This window comes from Phocoena phocoena, chromosome 5, assembly GCF_963924675.1.
Source record: "Phocoena phocoena chromosome 5, mPhoPho1.1, whole genome shotgun sequence".
NCBI lineage: Eukaryota > Metazoa > Chordata > Mammalia > Artiodactyla > Phocoenidae > Phocoena > Phocoena phocoena.
In genome coordinates, this window is record NC_089223.1 from 3,008,308 (window position 1) to 3,028,924 (window position 20,617).

General features: G+C 45.9%; 1 protein-coding gene and 1 non-coding gene across 2 annotated transcripts in view; one reads left to right on the forward strand and one right to left on the reverse strand.

Annotated features, from left to right (window-relative positions):
• Positions 1–5,291: 5,291 nt before the first annotated feature.
• On the reverse strand, positions 5,292–5,364 carry TRNAQ-CUG (transfer RNA glutamine (anticodon CUG)). The gene has a single exon. It is a non-coding gene; the product is annotated as a tRNA-Gln (tRNA).
• An 8,039-nt stretch (positions 5,365–13,403) lies between these two features.
• Positions 13,404–20,617, forward strand: part of RAPGEF2 (Rap guanine nucleotide exchange factor 2) — a 242,455-nt gene continuing 235,241 nt past the window's right edge. The window contains exon 1 of the mRNA XM_065877765.1: positions 13,404–13,472. Within this exon, the coding sequence (XP_065733837.1) occupies positions 13,404–13,472 (69 nt within the window). The remainder of the gene's footprint in view (positions 13,473–20,617) is intronic.

Here is a 20,617-nt window from a genome sequence, read left to right on the forward strand (position 1 = left end):
AGGCCCTGAGGCTCATGGGAGGCATGTGAGTTGCCTCTGGACAAGCAGCTGGCATGTAGCAAGACAGAATCTAGGTTAGGACTCGTGCGTCTTGGACGCTTGTTCCATCTTGCTAGGTAGCGTCACCTGCCCACAGACCTTTGCTTAGGAAGGCCTTGAAGAGGAGTAAGAATTTTACAGGTGAACCTTGCAGGGAAGAGACTTCTGGGTGAGAGGTGAATACACGAGGCATTGAGGAATTAAGAGAGTCTGGCAAATCCTTGTAGACCCTATCGTTAGAAATGATTGGAATAGAAGTTATGTGGGTGGAAAGTGGTGGAGGAGAAAACCTGACAGGGCTCTGGAATAAGAAACAAGGGGCTTATATCTTATGGAGTAAGTGTTAGAAAGCCACTGAAGGAAGGGCTCTCAGCTTTGGGACTATACAATCGATTTGCCTTTTTCAAAGATCCTTCTGTGCAAAGGCCCAGGCAGTTTCTAACAGGAGGGGAGCCAGCCAGGGGGAAGAGCCAGGCACTGGCTGGGTACCCACCGAAAGATGGGGCCCGCATTTTGGAGGCAGCTGCAGGGTAAAGGGGGTCCTACCCTTGCCTGCCTTCTCTATACAACTTATGGTCCTTCTTTCAATATGACTAATTGTAATGTCTTTTCATCATTCTCATAAAAAGCATCATGGCAACATGTTCTTTTAAAAAATGTTGAATAGGTACCACTTTTGCAAATGGTGCTAGGAAAGCAATAGATTCCTCTGCTAATTGCGTGGGAATACTCTGAAATTCCCATGCTGCTCCTTCAGAGGCACTGTGTGTGTGTGTGCCTGTGCGTGTGTGTGTGTGTGTGCGCGGCGGGGGGAGGAATCCGAGACAGGAGATAAGGCTCGGGGGAAAGAGTGCCCAGACTAGGTCAATGGCAGTAGAGGGGCAGGGAGGATTGCATTGCGATTCAACATAATTTAATGAGTGAGTCGACATTTTTTTTTTTTTTGGCCACACCATGTGGCTTGTGGGATCTTAGTTCCCCGACCAGGGATAGAACCCACTGCTTAGCAGTGAAAGCATGGAGTCCTAACCACTGGACTGCCAGGGAATTCCCTGATTCAACATAATTTTAAGGATTGAACTCAGGGACTGAAAATCAGAAAGTGAGTCAAAGATGATGCCTGGTTTTGCCTGAGCATCTAGGTGTAAGGTTATGTCATCCTCCAAGATACGGATACACCTGGAGAGAGATTTCAGAGGAAAGATATTGAGTTTGAATTTGAACGTGTCGATTTTGCATATGGGTGCCCAATTTGTTGAAAAGGCCCCTTTCCCCATGGAATTACCTTTGCCCCTTTGTCAAAAATCAGTTGATTTTTGCAGGTCTATTTCCGGTTTTTCTGTTGTGTTCCATTGGTCTATGTGTCTATCCTTCGCCTTGATGAATGTTGTTTTATAGTAAGCCTTAAAACTGGGTAAGGTGAGTCCTTCAACTTTGGTCATTTTTTATCAGAAGTGTTTTGCTTTTCCCTGTGAATTTTGGAATCAGACTGTCAATACCTACATAAAAGTTTGCTGAGATTTTGACTGGCATTGCACGGATTCAATAAAATAAGTGGGGAAACACTGACATCTTAAGATTGAGTCTTCTGATTTATGAACATGGTATTCCTCCCTATTTTACTTAGACATTTTCGATTTCTTGTATCAGAGTTTTTGCAGTTTTCTGCATACAGCTCTGGTATGTAGCCCTAAGTACTTCATTTGTTTTTATTGGCCATGCCTATTCTGAGGTATCTGTGTACATCTTTATGCAGATGTCCTGTGGGCAAGCCTGGAGGTCTGGGGCATTGTCTGGGTTGGAATTCAGGTTTGGTATAATCACATTTGTCATGAATGTCACATTTCCCAGGGACAGAAGAAATAGGGCTGAGGATTAAAAGTCATCTTAATTACTATCAAATGGTTAATTCTGGTTCTTGTTCTAAGTTTAAGAAGTAAACCAAGGAAGATCTGAGAACCCCGCAATGAGGGCTGAACACGTGTGCTTCGGCACCAGAGAGCATGTGTTTAGCTCCTGGCTCGGGGACCTCAAGTCTCAGCTTCACCTAATTGTAAAGCATGTACGGTAACAGTGGCCACCTCATAGGGTCACTGGAAAATTGATTACGACGGTGCATCTGGAGGACACAGAACAGTGCTTGGCATGGCGAGCACTCAATACCTGTCAGCCAGTTATTAGTCACATTAGTGAATTGCCAGGAGCCCATCTGGGGAAATCCCTTGGAAAAAACTTAATGGTCTTTGAGAGTCCTGGCATTGTTCGGTAATGACTATTGATCTTCACAAGAAAAGATGGGATTCACTGCTTGTGTTGATTTTTCTTGCACAATATAGGCCCAGGACTCAGTGCCCCCCTCCCAAGGGTGAACTGCATATGAGAAAGAATATATAGCATCTGAAATTCCCTGCTGAAAAGCTCTTTGTTTAGAAACCAGGGCTGCTAGTGCCTTTTGATTCGTGTTTCCAACATTTCCCAAATTAAGCATGAGAGTTGTGACTGGATATTGCCATGGACTCGCAATTTCTTTCTGAAAGAAAACGAGGAAGGTGGTCAAAACTCATATCCTACTTCCTATCCCTCCCTACCACCAGTGGTTGCCTAGCCTTGTTCACAGAGGTTACTGACCCGGTTTAGTCTGTCTCCAGCTTTGCATGAGTTGGCCCAACCCTGGACCCAGAATCCTTCATAAGAATCCCACTTCTGGAAATCGTGCAGTGACAACTGGATGGTCTGGACATTGTTTGGCACTTTGTTTGACCAGGGGTAGGGGTGGGGAGGAAGAATTGAAACCCTTTCAGAAAGTCTTTATTTTCTCCAATTCCCATTTCATTGTGTTTAAAAGAAAGGTCAAAGGAATATCTTGGACAGCAAAAGGAATGCACCCTAACATTGACAGGTCCCAGGAAAGAGACTCACAGCGAAATTTGCATCTGACATAGTAGCGTAGACCGCAGATGTTTTAATCACACAAAGAGCTAAACAGGTGCTCTGCTGAGATCTCTGGTAGAATTATTGTCGGGAGAAAACCAATTGGCCTAGGACCCAGGATCAGTGCTGCTGCTAGTATCTGTTCTGAAAATTCTGCAGTGCTTTTGTGTTCACAAATTGCCATAGATGTTGATGTGTGTGTGTGTGTGTGTGTGTGTGTGTGTGTGTGTGTGTGTGTAAAATCACCATAAAGATAAATGGGTGGAAGAAATGCTTCAAGTTAAGTTTGCACAGATTCTGCTCGGTTACCAGCTTGTAACCCTGCCGCTAACCTTGGGCAGAGACCATGGAGAGCTCCTGGAGCATCGTTCTTTGGCCCATGATGGGCCAGGTAAGGCACAGATTGATGTGATCTGAAAATCTGTTTAAAATATGCGAATTGCAACTGTCACAAACATACCACTTGGGAATGTAAATTGGTGGAGCCACTATGGAAAACAGTATGGAGGTTCCTTAAAAAAATAATAATAGGGGTTTCCCTGGTGGTGCAGTGGTTAAGAATCCGCCTGCCAATGCAGGGGACACGGGTTTGAGCCCTGGTCCGGGAAGATCCCACGTGCTGCAGAGCGACTAAGCCCGTGCACCACAACTACAGAGCCTGTGCTCTAGAGCCCGCAGGCCACAACTACTGAGCCCGCGAGCCACAACTACTGAGCCCGCGAGCCACAACTACTGAGCCCACGTGCCGCAACTACTGAAGCCCACGCACCTAGAGCCTGTGCTCCACAACAAAAGAAGACACTGCAATGAAAAGCCCATGCACCGCAACGAAGAGTAGCCCCCGCTCGCTGCAACTAGAGAAAGCCCGCGCGCAGCAAGGAAGACCCAACACAGCCGAAAATAAATAAATAAAATAAATAAATTTATATATTAAAAAAACTAATAATAGAGCTACCATATGATACTGCAATCCTACTCCTGGGAATATATCAGGAGAAAACTATAATTCAAAAAGAAACATGCACCCCCAATACTTATAGCAGCACTATTCACAATAGCCAAGGCATGGAAGCAACCTAAATGCCCATCAACAGATGAATGCATAAAGAAGATGTGGTACATATATACAGTGGGATATTACTCAGCCACAAAAAGAATGAAATAATGCCATTTGCAGCAACATGGATGGACCTAGAGATTATCATACTAAGTGAAGTAAGTCAGACAAAGACAAATACCATATGGTATCACTTATATGTGGAATCTAAAATAAGGCACAAATGAACGTATCTATAAAACAGACTCACAGACGTAGAGAATAGACTTGTGGTTGCCAAGGGGGAGGGGGTGGGAGACTTGGAGTTTGGGATTAGCAGATGTAAACTATTATATATAGAATGGATAAACAACAAGGTCCTACTGTATAGCACAAGGAACTATATTCAATATCCTGTGATAAACCATAGTGGAAAAGAATATGTATAACTGAATCACTTTGCTGTACAGCAGAAATTAACACATTGTAAATCAACTACACTTCAATAAAATACATTAAAAAAACATACCACTGTGAATTTTAGTCTGTAATTAAATAGGATCTCTGGTTCATTTAATTTTTGTATACATATTTTTTAGATTTAGTCGTTGGAGTGCTAGGTGCAGATTTACACATGTTCATATTTGGAATCAATAATTCTGACACAAAAATGGGACAATGAAAAAATGGGACAATAACACACATATTAGTAGATGGCAATCATCCCTTGCTTTTTGAAATGGGCATAAACCTGGCAATAGATTCAATATTTGTAAGAGTCAATTCTGGTTTTTCATTTATTTGATAAAAGCAGAGATGCCATCAGACTTGGGTTTGATGCATCTGAGAAGCAGCTCCTATTCTGCCCTGTGGAGCGCAGAAGACTTTCTTTCTGGAGACAGCAGCCCTGCCTAGCTCTGCCAGCACTCTTAGCCTTGTGAAAATACTGATCATCCCCAGCTAGGAACCACTGCCCCAGGTAAAACATTATTTACCTTTGAGGCTCTGGGCTACTTGCTATAAGTAATTAAAGTTTATTTACTAAAATAGACTAAATAAAAGAACTATCTCTAAGTTCAAAATTATTGTATGTAAAGTCAATTAGGTCCATATATTTTTAACCTAAAATCTTTCTTTCCTAGAAATTTGAAGGGCCATACAAATATTCTTTGACTAAAGCTATTCCTTTAAGGGGAAGGGAGAGATGAGAAAGAGTATTTACTTTTTAAATTAAAAAAAAAAGTGTTTTTTGGCTGGACCGCACAGCTTGTACATGGGGTCTCAGTTCCCCGACCAGGGATTGAACCCAGGCCCTCGGCAGTCAGAGTGCAGAGTCCTAACCACTGGGCCACCAGGGAATTCCTGAATATTACTTTTATAAATCCTGTTTTGAGTCATTGTCATAGTAATCTAGCAAGGAAGATATTTTTAAACTATATTTTACAAAGGTAGAAACTAACGTTCAGAGAGGTTAAGCTCTTTCCTCAAGGTCACAGAGCTCATGTCTATCAGAAAAGGCTTTCAAATTCAAGGTTGTGTGATAGTAGATTCTAAGGTTTTCCCACTATATCATATATTCCACTCTGCCCTTATAAAGCTGCATTTTATTGACTCCACTGGGAAAAAGATGACATTTTTTCCCCCTGCAGCAACGTGATAAAGTTCTGTTAGTCCAATCACTTCTATGCTACCTTCTGTGTCAACAGCCCCGTCCCTGACGCACCCAACCAGGTGTGGGTGGAGTACTCTGAGTTTACTCGGTCTTTACCCTGACTTAATTACCTTTGGATTCTTACAGACAGCTACGATGCTACAGGCTCATTCCTCGTAGGTGAGGTAAGCATGAGACGGAACCAAACTCAGTCTTAAATGTCTTACCAGCACTTATCACTGGTCATACTTATAAGTAAAATGTTCATATAAGAAGAACACTGAGGATGGGCAGGGCCGTCGTGATGTGCCTCTCCAGGGCTCGGAAGGTTCTCTTCTGAGCTATAGCTCACCTATTATCTTTACTGCTTCTTGTATCAGATCCCAGCCAATGGTCAGAGTTTTTTTGCTTTTAGTTTTGTCTTGTTTTTTGCCATTTACTGGTGCTTTCCTCTTTCAGGTCTCTAACTTGATATATTCTTCATATTGAAGGTTTCCTCCTTCAACCCCCATAAAGGCAATGTGCTCCCCGCTCCCCCCCTCCCCACTCCTGACTTCCCTCCTTTAAATTTTTGTGTTGCGAAATAACGCACCTTCTGATAGTTAAAACTAACATACAATGCAACAAAATAGCCTCCTTTTCCAAACGGGCCCTTAGTGCATGTTTCCCACGCCCTTGTTTGCCCTTCACTTCCTTTGCCTAATTTAGATTTGCAAGCTCAACACACAGACTCTCTGTCTTTGTTTATGTACATATGGTGTCTAGCACTAGTCTTAGGTTTAACAAATATTAAATAATCATGACTTCAGAATGATTGTTAGTATTGGTGTTTAAAAAAATCACAGCTGGTCAAGAATACTGCTTCCCCCCGCCCCCACAGACCTTGTCTGATTTTGCAGCTCTTATAGCAGACAGCTGTATTATAGCACACTTGCTTTCCCCTTGAATACCACTTGGAGACCAGAGCTGGTGATAATTGTAGCTGCTTTTCTTCATTGGAACACATTTACGAATTCTGCACTGCATACCGGTGTGTTTGTGGATGTAATTTCAGTTGTATGCAACCACCTTAACATAACTGGAGAAACCCAGATACAATTTTATACAATGTTCCATTGTGCATGTTTGAAATGGAAGGTTTTTTTTTCTCTCTGCATAATTAATTTAAGCATTCATGATATCTAGCATGGGCTTTTAAAATCTATGCATTAAACACTCATTGACTGTGTAGTGGCAACTACATTGTTAGGTTTTGAACTGAAGTCCTTAATTTTACCTATTTTCAGGCTTAAAAAAAACAAACAAAAACACCCTGAATCTGCATACTTTACCTAAACCTTTTTAGAGGCCTCCTTAAAATTGGCAGACTGATTTTGCACTACAGTTCCACAGGGCGATTCATAAAAATAAATGCCAAACACTAGGCAACAACAGAAGGAATTGACAGTGGATCAAAAGTTTAACAACGCATTTCCTTTAAGAAATGTCAGCATCAGCTTTCTCACCATCAGGAAATAAAGAAGGCTGTGCTTTCCCACTGGTCCAATAGTTCAAATGCAAACACATCAGCAGAAGAAAGTGGTTATGTCAGGGTGCAGGATGCAATCGTGTAACCGGATAAAACAGTTTTATTTGTTAGCTCGAATATATATTTCTGACTTATATTTTTATTTAATTTTGTGGCCAAGGCAGAACCAAGGTCATAATATTGGTGAATTAGGAAGAAATGGTTTCTTCTTTTAGAATCAAGTCCAAAATATCTACACATCGAGATTTAGCATCGTTCTTACTCATGTGACAACATCCTCAGCTCTGAATTTATTAGGATTCCTATAAAATCAAACCTAAGAGTCTGAGTCTAATTGTGTATTCGATACACTTCATCTAACTTGTTTCATGAGCTCTCTGCTATGTATACACTGTCTCTCCCTGGGCTCTGTAACTGTATTCTCCACCAGGGACTCTGGAATGCTATTTGCAGGTAGATACAATATTTCCTAGTGGAGTGTGCTCTGTTGAAAGCGATACAGTGTCTAAACTATTGCCTTCCACTCTCCTGAGAGTCAAGTAACTGCAAAACAATGTGAATAAAAATTGTCTGGGAGGAGCCCGATTCATGGGAGGAACACCTTTACTAGAACTCCACCCCTCTCAGCTCTAAACCTTGCTTTCAGACAGTTGTAACAGCTGGACAAGATGGTAACGAGAGGGATCTCTTGTCTTAGAACAGCGCAGATTGTTCTCAGACAAGAGATCCTAGTGCCCTGGCCATTCTCCTAGATGAGGTGAGTAAATGAGGCAAATGCCTGGCACAGAGTCAGCTCCCACAAGGCCAGGAAACGGAGCACGTTTGTCTTATCCACCATTGGTACTCCAAACATAGAGATCAGTACCTAGTAGACAGCATGCAATAAATATCAATATTTATTGACTGAACAGTGAACGTTCAAGGCGTTTTTTTGAACAAAATGGCTATAGATAGATAGATGTAGATGTATCAGTATTACTCTTATGTTGTAGCTGGACCCATAGGAATTAAAAAAAAAAATCTACTCACTTTAAAAGATGACTGTAAACACCTAACTTATATAATATATTTAGAGATGTATTAATATTAGGTTTTACTGTTGGAATCATCAAGGCTTTTTGAAGTTACAAGTCGAATGGTATTAAGGCCAGAACTTGAAATGCATTTCTAGACTTAAAACACAGTGTTCTGTCTCTCTATCCCCTAATGACTTTCTAGATAATATGATGGTTGTAGAAACAGAACAAAGAAGCTGTCATCTTTATACGTGCCTTTATGAAGCAGCATAATAAATGGCTTACTTTATGGTTATTGGAGCAGTTTGGTTTAGGCTAACTGGCAAACTGGCAGGTCTATGTCTAATTCTGTCACCCATGGTATACACAGCATACTGCTGGCACTCAAATGTTAATAAAAAAATAACAAATTAAAAAAAAATCTACTCACTTTAAAAGATGACTGTAAACACCTAAGCTATATATTTTATTATATAAAATTTATTATATAAAATATATTATATAAAATATATAAAACAAAGCAATGCATGCCAAGTATCAGGTGTCCTAGATGCCGAATGGCATTATTAACGTACTTACATAAGTAATTATAAGTAGCGGGAAAGTTAACTTTAATTGAAATTAAATGATAGCTTAGAGGTTGACAGCGAGGTAGTCATTTTGTTGGTGGACAAGACATACTATTAGGCCTCACCTGAGGTCACTGGGGCAATTCAGTATCACAGCAGAGCACTCAGAAGAGCGAGCTGGGTTTGCATCTGTAAGTCACAGCTTTCTGGCTGTGCGGCCTGGGTGAGTTGAGTTCTTGCCCATTGCCTAGGCTTTGAGGGGCCCTGCTCCGGCTTCACCCTCCCCATGGGACAAGGAATTCCATGCTTTCTGAACACCTTAGGCCCTGGAACTTACTGCCCTGCCACTTCCAGGCCTGACTGTCCAAGGCTGGAGGAATCGCCAGGGGGTAGCTTTTGTGAGGGGTATGGTGCGCAGGCTAGGGTGTCCTCGCGTGTATGAGCCTTTTTGTAATACATGATGGAGCAGAGATGGGAAGAAAATGGGGTGTGAGTTTCAGGCCAGAAGCCAGTAGTCACTGCCACACTGTGTTCCAGTTAATTTATAGCTTTAGGCATTTACGATGGGGTCTACATTAGCTTGCCCTGGGCCCTTCCAAACTTCCAGGCAGGCCTGGAACTAGGGCAAGTCACATAACCTATTTTAGTCTTAGTTACCTCATCTGTAAACAGGAATGATAATAACCGTTCCACTAACCTCAGAGGGTTGGGATGATGAGGACGATCTTAAAAATACGCACCGTTTGTTGAGCGCACACCGTGGTTCAAGCGCTTTACAAGTCACCGTCACTTTGCGTGGATTCTCCTGGATCCTCGAAAATCTTCAGGGTATGCCATCTTTATCTGCTTTTAAAAGAAGAGAAAACAGGCTCAGAGAGGTTAAGTTTCTCTCCTAGCCTCCCCTTCCCCAACAGAGATAATGTATGTATCAGTTCCATACACATACAAGGTAGCACTATAGTTATTCATTCATTTACATCACGTTGGGGGGTGCAGCAGTGAACAAAAGGAACAAAAAAATCACTGACGTCGGAAGCTTACATTATGGTGGAGGGACACAATAAATAAATCAAGTAGGTAAAATCCGGCATATGTCAGATGGTGGTAAGCAAAGCAAGGGAGAGAACTAGGGCATGTGGAGATACAGGGAAAGTGACACTTGAATAAAGACATGAAGGAGGCGAGGAAACACCATTCTAGGTTTGGTTTGGTTTGGTTTTCTGGTGGCCTAGGGGAGTGGGTCACTAATTCAGGTGGCAGCGGAACAGCAGAAGGAAAGGCCTTGAGACTGTGGCTTGCTTCCTGTGTTCCAGAAGCAGCATGGAGGCCAGTGTGGCTGGGAAATGAGCAGGGGGTAGAATAGTAGGAGATGAGGTCAGAGAGATAAAGGGGGCGGGGGTGGGGAGGGAAGGAGAACCAGTTCTATAGGTCATTTAGGCCATGATAAATAAGGACCTTGAAAAAAAAAAAAGTGGTGGGGAGCTGATGGACTTTTTGTTGTTGTTGTTTTTTGTTTTGTTTTGTTTTGTTTTTTTCGGTATGTGGGCCTCTCACTGTTGTGGCCTCTCCCGTTGCGGAGCACAGGCTCAGTGGCCATGGCTCACGGGCCCAGCCACTCCGCAGCATGTGGGATCTTCCCGGACCCTGCATCGGCAGGCAGACTCCCAACCAGTGCGCCACCAGGGGAGCCCTTTGTTGTTGTTTTTAGCAGAGGAATGACATGAGCTGGAGTGAAAAGACTCACCCCGACTCCCTGGTGCTGGAGGCAAGGGCAGAAAGAGGGAGGCCAGGTAAGTGGTTACTGCAAAGCTCAGGCAAAAGCTGATGCTGGTGTGGACCAAGGTCATGGCCGTTGAGGTGGTGGGTAGAGGTTAGATTCCAGATATGGCACTCTGAAGGTTGAGCTGACAGGTTTACTGAAACCCGGGGTGGGGGGGTTGGTAAGAGAAAGGAAAGAGTCAAGAAAGAAGCCAAGGCTCTTCACCTGGGCAAGGGGTGACAGAGGTAGATGCCATTAGCAGGAATGTGGAAGTCTGTGGCTGGGGCATGTCTGGGGCAGGAGATCTGGAGCCTGGTTTGCGCAGGTGAATTCTGAGATGTCTACCGGGCACCAGATGGAGATGTCAGGTATGTTTTTTCACTTCATTGGATCTGACTTTTCTTCTCCTCTCTCTTCACAGAGCTGTAATGGCACTTATTCAAGGTGGTGGTGGTCTAGGTCATAAAGAATTGGATGCTGGGTTTCAACTAAGGGCTTCGAGAGAAATATGAGGAAGCAGTTGGAGCACAGGGTAACATCAAGGGTCTAGAGAGATAATTTGTAAGATTGTTTCAGGAGGTTCGGCCAGGATGGTCCCATCTCTTGGAAGCCACACAATCTGTTTAATGCCACACAGGTGACTTCGGAACCCTAAAACGTTCGTTCATAACCTATTCCAAGTGTTTACAATAAACTAGATGTCGAAAAAGTTATGTTTGAAAATTTGAAAAGTGTTCAGCGTGGTAGGTCCTCAAAAGAGCAATCCTCCTCTGAGTGCGGCCTCCATAGAGACAGCAAAGCACGAACTTGATGCGGGTGGGGAAGGGGAGCCAGATGAAAATCAAGCTCTAGGAGCTTCCCTGGTGGCACAGTGGTTGAGGGTCCGCCTGCCGATGCAGGGGACACGGGTTCGTGCCCCGGTCCGGGAAGATCCCACATGCCGCGGAGCGGCTGGGCCCGTAAGCCATGGCCGCTGAGCCTGCGCGTCCGGAGCCTGTGCTCCGCGACGGGAGAGGCCACAGCAGTGAGAGGCCCGCGTACCCAAAAAAAAAAAAAAAAAAAAATCAAGCTCTAGGACCAGGACTCCCTCCAGAGCTGCTCCCTCCGCTTGGCTGGGCTCACACACCTCGCCCTGGCTCGCGGGTGGGCGTGCGAGGGGGGAGGACACAGCAGGACTGGTGACATCTTAAAGGGCTCTGTCCTAGTGCCTCTGCACCAAGTGACTCCGGGGTCTGGCCGTTTACCCGGCTCGTGCCAAGCTACATCTGCCAGTGTTTCTGCTTATGTCACATAACTTGCTGTCCGGGTCTCACCTTTAAATCTGGAGTGTTCGCCCGTCTGCGGGTGGTGTTTGGTCTAGGGTTGAACTGGCTCGTTTCCATCTCCCTCCTTTCTTAGTCATTTAAGTGTCTGAAGGTGCCCTGGTGAGCACGGAAGGCAGGAGAGGAACGCTGTCCCTGCAGAAAGTTAAGGATAAGCCAAATAAATCCCTAGAGGACTGATCGCCTCTGGAACGACTCGGAGCCAACCCCTAGGTTCAAAACGACTGCCCAGGGCGGCCCAAGCTGCGGGCCGGGCTTCTGTTCCGGGTCGACGTGCCGCCCCGGCGGCCGAGGCGTGGCGCCAGGGGCAGTCTGGAGGGGCGACGCGACGCTGCAGGTCCCCCGGGACGCGTGTGGGCCGGCGGCGCGGCGTGAGCCGCCAGAGGGGAAGCTGCGCCCTCCGCCCGGCAGCCGGGGCGCGCCGCCTCCCCGGGGCCAGGTGGTGCGGGGCCCCCTCCAGCCCGGCCCGGGCGCGGCGACCCCCGAGTGCCCGGCGCGCGGCTCACCTGGGCCGCCGAAGGTGCAGCTCCGGAGCGAGGGCGCGGCCGGCCGGCGGGCGGGCGGCGCGGGGGCGGGAGCCGGCGCCGGGACGCCCCGCCCCCGCCGACGCGGCGCGCTTCCAGTGGCTGCCGGCCCGTCACTCGCTCTTCACCATGGTTGCAGCACAAAGCGCCCGGCCCCGGAGGCCGCTTCCTCCCTGAGCGCGGCTGGGCGGCGCGGGGGCGCAGGAGGAGGAAGAGGCGGGGAAGAGGAGGGGAGTCGCCGCTTCCCAAACACTCTCAGGGGGGCTGTGCGCGACGCCTGCCGCCAGGAGTCCGGACCCGGTGCCCGCGGCCCCTTCCCTCCGCGCCCGCAGCCCGGGAACAAAGTTGCCGAGAGCCAGCGGGCCGAGCGCGCAGCCGGGGGCGCTCTGGCCGCTCCGCGCGTGCAGATGGGGGGCGGCGGCGGAGCGCACGGCGGCGGCGGCGGGGCGGCCCGAGGGGATGCAGCAGCCGTCGGGGGTCTCGGCCAAGCGCAGTAGACGGAGCCGCGGCGCGGCGCGGCGACGGGGACGGCGGCCGAGGCGACCCGGCTTCGCAGTGCCCTGACCTGAACCGGTCATCGGACGGCGGCCGCGGCGCCCCCGAGTGCTTCCCGGAGCCCCCGAGAGGAGGGGGCGGCCCTGCGCGCGGAGGATAGCGAGGCCCGTGCGCCCCAGCCAACCCCTCCCCGCCGCTCGAACTCCCTAAAAATAACTCAGGCCGGCGGGGGGCGGGAGGAGCCGCCGCCGTCCCCAAGAGGAGCCGGGGAGGCGTGTCGAGCCCGGGCCCGTGGGGAGCCTTCCCGGCCGCGCGGCGCGGGGGAGGCGGAGGAAGCGGGAGCTCCCGGCAGCCGGGCGCCGCGGGGACCCTCGGGCCTCGCGCGCCCCCCGCCCCGCCGCCGCCGCGGTTTGGCTGGTTGGCCCGAGGCGGGCGGAGCGCGCAGGGCGGAGGCGGCGGCGGCGGCGGCGGCACTGGGCCGGGAGGCGGCGGCCGAGGGCGCGGAGCGGCCCCGGCCCGGGCTGCGGGGGGAGATGGCGTCCTACGTGGATAACAGCTTCCGCCAGGCGGTGATGAAGAACCCGGCCGAGAGGACCCCCCAGGTGAGCCCCGCGTCGGCTGCGCGCTTCCTGCCCACGTCGTTCGCCCCGCGCGCCCGCGCCTCGCGTCAGGTCCCCAGCTTCCAGGGGCTTCGCGTCTCCGCGTCTCCCCTGGCCGTCCTGGCGTTATTTCCCCCTCTCCTGGATCTTCTCCTCCTTTTCGCTGCTCTCCCCGTACCGACCTGCTCCTGCGATTGCCCCGCGGGGCAGGGAGGTCTCTCCCGAGCGTCCCCTCTGCCCAGCCTAGCGCGGGGCCCGGGAGCCTTTCGGGGCGGGGGGCAGTCACCTCCCCTCGGCCGGCCCCTCCTGCCCCCCACCCCCACCCCGGCCGCAGGCGCCTTGCCTCCCCGGGCTTGTGGCCCCTGCTACCTTCAGAGTTCTTCGGCGTTTGCAGAGGTGTAGGAGGAAACTTGCAGGGCTCTGCGGAACGCGAACCCGTGCTGGTCTTCTAAAGTAAAAGGTTGAGATGTTTGTATGTTTACTATTTTTCTTTAACTTTTTTTTTAATTTGGAAAAGTGATGCCGCTTTGCAAGGAAGGGTTTGGTGGGGGGGAAGTTGAATAGCTAGGTTAGTGCTTTTAGATTCAACTGCAGACAGAACTGCAGAGCAGGCATATTCACATACAGCCCCGGGAAGGTTACCCTGCGGATTCTTTTGGTGTTGCACAACCTTGTCAAAATTAGATAAGTTTGTTAACCTTCATACGTTCGTTTACCTTCAGGCTTATTTTTCTCTGGCTTTAAGTAGAGGAATTGCTGTTGGTGGTGGATCTGGTCGTCTCAAGTTGGACTTAGAGAGGGGGAAATTTTATAAAAATGTGGTGGTTTGATTTTTTTTGCTTTTAGCTGCTGACTGGATAATGACGCATGCTCCTAAGCGTTGGGATGGTGACTACAGGGGATCCTGCTGCCAACCGTCTTAAGACAAATAAGCCCTCCTGATCCTTGGGACCATCAGACATTTAGGATCTAATGCTTGAAAGAGTTGCTTCGCTTGTTAGGTGTTGGATGCCATCTGTTCAGAGCCAAAGGCTCTCCTCCTCTGCTGTTGATTGTCATTATTTAATGCAGGGCAAGGAGAATAAAATAGACGCTTCCACTGGCTGCCTTTGGACAAGGCCCAGGAATGGCACCTGGTACGGTTTTTGATTTTTCATTTATTTTCTGATGGAGCCGGCACATCTGGGGATCGTAGGTAGATTGCACTCGTTTACCAGACTGTGGAAGATGGTAATCTTGCAAGGCAAATTCATTTCACAGTGTCTCCAGAAAGTTCCTAATCCAAAGGATTACTTTATCGAAAACGAGGAAGGTCCTGCTTTTTGCTCTTGTTGCACTGCTTCTCATGTGCCTTCTGCATCTCCTGTCGGTTTTACGTTGTCAGTCAGTCAGTCTAATGCAGCTGAAAACGCACGTTCTCAGTCACAGTGTGGTGGAGGAGCCCATTTCAGTGAAATGTTTCAATCCCTTTCAGTGTTTGAAGTGCCAAGTGAAATCACACATGCTGAGAATATTAGAGCCTAGCAAGGCAGGTCAGAAAATGATGTCAGAGGCCTTTAGTGGAAATTAGAGAGCCGGGAAGTGGAATCTCAGGTTGGTTGATTAGAATAGCAATGACTCCAAACCTACTATCTGGTGGGTGGAGGGGGGTGTGTCCCCCAACAAAACTGGAAGAGACAGAACCTCCACTGTGACCGCGTGGTGACTGTGCCAGAGAAATGAGCTGTTAAATTTCCCTGTTGACGCGCCGGTTGTGGAGAGCAGAGTGAAAACCGACCAGCACAGAGCTTGGCCTGAGTCAGAAGTGGGCCAGTTGCTACTGACACCGCAACGTGAACGCTTCGCTGACCGTCTGAAAGCAGCACATTTCCCCCACCAAACCTTCACAGAACAAGTCACCTTAGAGAAGCCTACCAAACATTTGGAACATTCATAAGTATCCACCCTATTAACACTAATGCTCCCTTGGTTATTACTAATGCGGACCTACGTGTTTATTTATTATTTTAAAGAGAAAGTAGATGGAAATGTGAATATTTTCCGCCTTCACCTGGCTTGTCAAAAATAATTACTTTTCTGAAAGTTTGAAATTTACTCAAAAGTAAAAAAATAAATGTTTTGGTAGCAGGTGCCTTTTCTGTTGAGTGCTTTGTGAATGCAAGGGCTGGAAGTTTTTCTGCCCTGTCTTTTCTCTTGAGTGCTCGAGGGTTAGAAGTTTGTAATATAAAAGCCAAGTTATGAAATAAACTTGATACGGACAGACGGATACGAATTAGGGAAGTTTTGCTGTCATGCTTCCTTCTGTTTCTCAGGATAGATTTGGTGAAGGAGTTTGTACGATTCTTACGGCAGGCAAGAGAAAGGTGCCTTAAAAGAGGAAAATATATAAATATTCTTTGTTAAATTCATTTTCTTCCTTTTTTCTTTTTTTTAACCCTACCAACCCAGTTTGTCTCCCAAACGCTGTGAAGATGTGGTTTTGTACAAGGTCACTCAGTTGCCTAGAAGTAATCGTGCTGTCACTCGTGTAACCTAAGAGGTTAGCTCCAAGAGAATCTGGGGGTGGGGAGAGCCTCAGTGCAAACACAGGAACTTTGAAGAGTGTTATGAAATTAGGAAGCTTTTCCTGCCCACCTGGAAAACAGAAACCCATTTTCCCGTTTATTTAGGCATGTCACTAGAGGGGGAATGGCAAGGAGAAACAAAACTGTCACTCGAATTTTTAGCTAAATCTCACATATTCATATTTAAGGGGCTGTCACTATTTCACCTGATACTCTGAGAGGACGAGAAAAGCCATCTTTAATCCAATGTGTGTCCCATATTGTGTGTCTGGAAAGTGGCTGAGTTCTAGTCAGTGGGGCACTGTATTCTCAATAACAAACCTCCTTGAAAATAAGGAGCACTAAATGTTCTATTAATATTTTTCAGTGCACCTCTGTTGAAAAACAGGACTGTTAAGTAACTGCTTTATTAAACTGTTGGGGTTTGTGTCTTTAATCACTTAAATGGGAAGCTTGGTCACCTGAGTAATTAAGTGAAGTGAAAGATGTCAGTAAATTACAAACAGCTTTCCCCCCAAGTCTTTAAACAATAAAATGACTTTCCTAAACCATACTATTAACTTACTGCATTCAGACCCTTTCACATTGCTTTAGGTAGAGTGTTTAAATGCCTGTTTTCAGGTGAAACGCCTATTGCAGAATATTCTTCTACTTTAAAGATTTAATATGATGTGTTTTTAGCTAGTTGTAAAAGTTACTTTTTAAAATGGCTTGTGTAAAATCTCCTGCCTCGTCCCTTCCTAGTGATATTACTTTGTTCTTCATTACTGAAGTTTTTTTTTTTTGGCTGTTACACCTTTTGATTCAGTTGCTAAATCATGAATTTGTCATTGGAGAGCTCTTAACAGTGCAAGACTTAATTCTTTGCAAAAGTCACTCAGTAGCATGTGTCTTGAGTCATAATGAGAGGGCTGAAAAAGTGCCTTTAGCCCAGAGAACTTTAAGTTATGAGAATCTGCACAAAAGAGTATCTCTGATGAATATTTAACTTTCAAATCTAGTGGAAGAATTGTGTCTTTGACAGATAAATTTTCCATCTCTTTTTTATCATTGTTTATGAGCAGTCTTATATTTTCATCTGACAACTTACACTTTGATTATATTTTGGCTCATTTTGGGGCTCTAGTAATAAATAATTTGTTCCTTAAGTAGTTTTTGTTCGTAAAACACAACTAAATGGTCTGGGTGCACTTTTGAAAAGCATGGCTCGCAAAGTAATGACTGGCCACAAGCATTTAGCTTTCATAACAATGATATTTGAATTTGGAGGTTAAAAAAATACACATTTATTACTGAAAAACCAATTTCACACTGTATTAGCATGTGGCTCTGAACAAGTGAGGACTTGAATTCATGGTAAAAATTATTAACATTCTTTTGCAATATTGGTGGAAACTTAGTCACCTTCAAATAACCTTTTAAACATTTAGTAATTAACAGTTCCATAATTAGCTTTGCATATCTTGGCTGAGGTTCAAAATGAATCTCTCCAACTGCAGTGCTTCGTGAGGCTGGTGTTTAACACAGTCCTTCCCAGACCCCACCCCGGGCTTTCACAGACACTCAAAAAAACAAAAATTTAAAAAAAATTAAGAGGACTTCCTGGTTGCCAACTTGTTGCGGTTTTCTTCCTCTCGAAAAAGGACGTAAAATAAAAACAAAACCAGCTATAACCTCCTAGCACTGTCATTTTAGCTTATTTATGAAGACTCACCATGCTTCTTTTTTCTTTTAATTGGAGTATAGTTGATTTACAATGTTGTGTTAACTTCTGCTGTACAGCAAAGTGATTCAGTTAAACATATATATAAATTCTTTTTTAAAAATTCTTTTCCATTATGATTTATCATAGGATGTTGAATATAGTTCTCTGTGCTACAGAGTAGGACCTTGTTGTTCATCCATTCTCTGTGGTTTGCATCTGCTAACCCCAACTGCCCAATCCATCCCTCCCCTACCCCCCTCCACCCTGAAACAAGTCTGTTCTTTTTTTTTAAAATTTACTGTTGCCCTGAAAAAACTTTATCCAGGTGGATTTTGGGGGGAGTTAAATGAACACAATAAGGTCTGCCTTGGGTGATGTTTGAAATTCAAGTCTTATAAAGTCATATTATGTAAAGTAATAGTGGCATATGCTTCCAACCTAAATGAGCTATTTGAAATAAAGATACAGTAACCTTTTCAAAACACAGAAAGACTATGCCTTCTTGACTCATTTGAAACCTTTTTTTTTTTTAGCTTTGCTATGTATTTTGTAAGTTTTATATGTAGTGAAAAGGAATTGTAATTGCCTCAAAGAATTTTGATCTAGACTAGTGTAGAGTTATGGAAATGTGGCCGCTGGTGATAGTTCTGTATTATATGGGCTGTTCCTTCTCACCCCATTTTTGGTTAACAGTTTCCTCATCTGTAAAATGTGGGTAATAGCTTCTCGAAGTTGTTTTGTGGATGAAATGGAAGAACGTACATTTACTGTTGAGTGCAGTGCCTACTAATAGTTCTTGTTATCACATTTTAATGAAATACCTATTACTTACCAGGCCTTGGGGATTCATTGAGACGTCTGTCCCTCAAGCAGCTCACCAACCTATCATGTCATAAGTAGGAAGTGATTCATTAGTGCTGTGACAGCTGTCCTAGGCCAGCATTGCTGAGGTTGGGGACTTCCTAGATGGGTGTGTATTGAGTCTGGGGACTTCCTAGGTGGGTGTGTATTAAGTCTTAGGGGAGTAGAAATTCACCCACCAGTGGACCAGGAGGCTCTGAAGGATTTTCCAGGCGAACCCAAGGTCATAGAAGCTGCACAGGTGGTTGTAAGGAAATAAGTGTGGACCTTTGTTCAGTGCACCTGGAGCCAAGGGATTGAGTGGGGGATGGAAAGTGACGCTACGTGTCCTGTGGAAGCTTGTGATTTGTGGAGAGTGGGAGGAGACTGGAGTTCTGTTAAAGCAGAGGTCTGACCTCCAGGGTGGAGATGGTCAAGAGCCCGAGCTACACAGCGGAGATGTCCACTCTGCTGGACAGGCCGGCCGCACGTGTGCACGTTCGTATCAGCTGCTCATCGTGTCGTGCCGTGCACACGTTTACGCCAGTGCAGCCTAGTCACGGCAGTTGGCGGTGATGGCCATTTCGTAGTTCATAGGAGGAAAGTCCAAGTTGTTGAGCATAATTTTCTGTATACATTTATTCATTGATTTATATTTGGCTGTGTTGGGGCTTTGTTGCTGCGCATGCGCTTTCTGTAGTTGCGGCGAGCGGGGGCTGCGCTTCCTTGCCGTGCGCGGGCTTCTCTTGTTGCGCAGCACGGGCCTCAGTAGTTGTGGCTCGCGGGCTCTAGAGCGCAGGCTCAGTAGTTGTGGCACACGGGCTTAGTTGCTCCGCGGCCAGTGGGATCTTCCCAGACCGGGGCTCGAACCCATGTCCCCTGCATTGGCAGGCAGATTCTTAACCACTGCGCCACCAGGGAAGTCCCCATAATTTACTTGATTTTCAAGATTTTTTTCAACTTACACTATTTTTCCTTAAACTTTGGTGTCTTTTCCATGTCCATTCTGGAATCTAATATGAAATAGCTAATTTCTCATATCATTATGCTAAGTATATTAGTATTTCTTAATCTGTGATGATAATGGGATTTCCAGGCATTCCATCCTTTGCGGGAGTTGAGGAACATCTGAATTTAAGCCCACGGTTGACTTGTGGTGGCACGAGGTAACGGTTGTAGCGAGCCTGTGAGGGCAGTTCCTTATTCCCCTACATCGTTTTTTGTTTACATAAATTAATGTTGAAACGAGGAAGGAGAAGCAATTTGTAGTACATGCAATTGGTCTTTTGTAGCTTTGTCAGAGCTGGAATGTATACAGTCAATAAAAATATGTTCAGAGGTTATAATGTCAGCCTTTGTGGGGGGAAAGTAAGCTGATGGGCTCATTATTATTATTTTCTTTTTTGCTTTACCTGCAAAGTTTATTGCATAGAGCACACATTTATATGAAAGCGTAACAGTGTTTCAGCATGTGAAATTTGTACAGAAAAATATCAGAAACACATCTGTTAGGATGACTGTCTCTGCCTTTTTTATAAAAGAGCTAGTGTATAAAAAGTTTTTAAATCTAAGGCACTAAGCTCTATTCTACGACAGAGATACAGTACTCTAAATAGCGAAGAACTAGGGAATCAGAAAGAATAGCTACCTCCTTTTACTAATCAAAGACTGGTGGCTACAAAGGAACACAGGCCTGCTTCAAGCTATTTGTGATTCACCAGAAACCTCATTAGCGTTAGGACAACTAATTTGAATTCAAGTTTTAGTCAATGGTTTAAGCAGGATTCAGTGGATTTCAGGAAACATATATCCTGTGTACACGTGTGTGCATGTACACGTGTGTGGCACGTTACTTTGGCTGTTAGAATGTTTATCTTTTCAGGAAAAGAATGCCTCTGGTCTCACTTGCTAACTAACTAGGACTTATTGCACTGTTATGAAGTATGTTTCCTGCTGTGTTCAGGTGTTTTCTTCTTCAGTCGGTGGGGGTGGTCGGTGGTGGCCGGGTTAGTTTTTGTAGAGCCGGAGGTTTAGTGCGT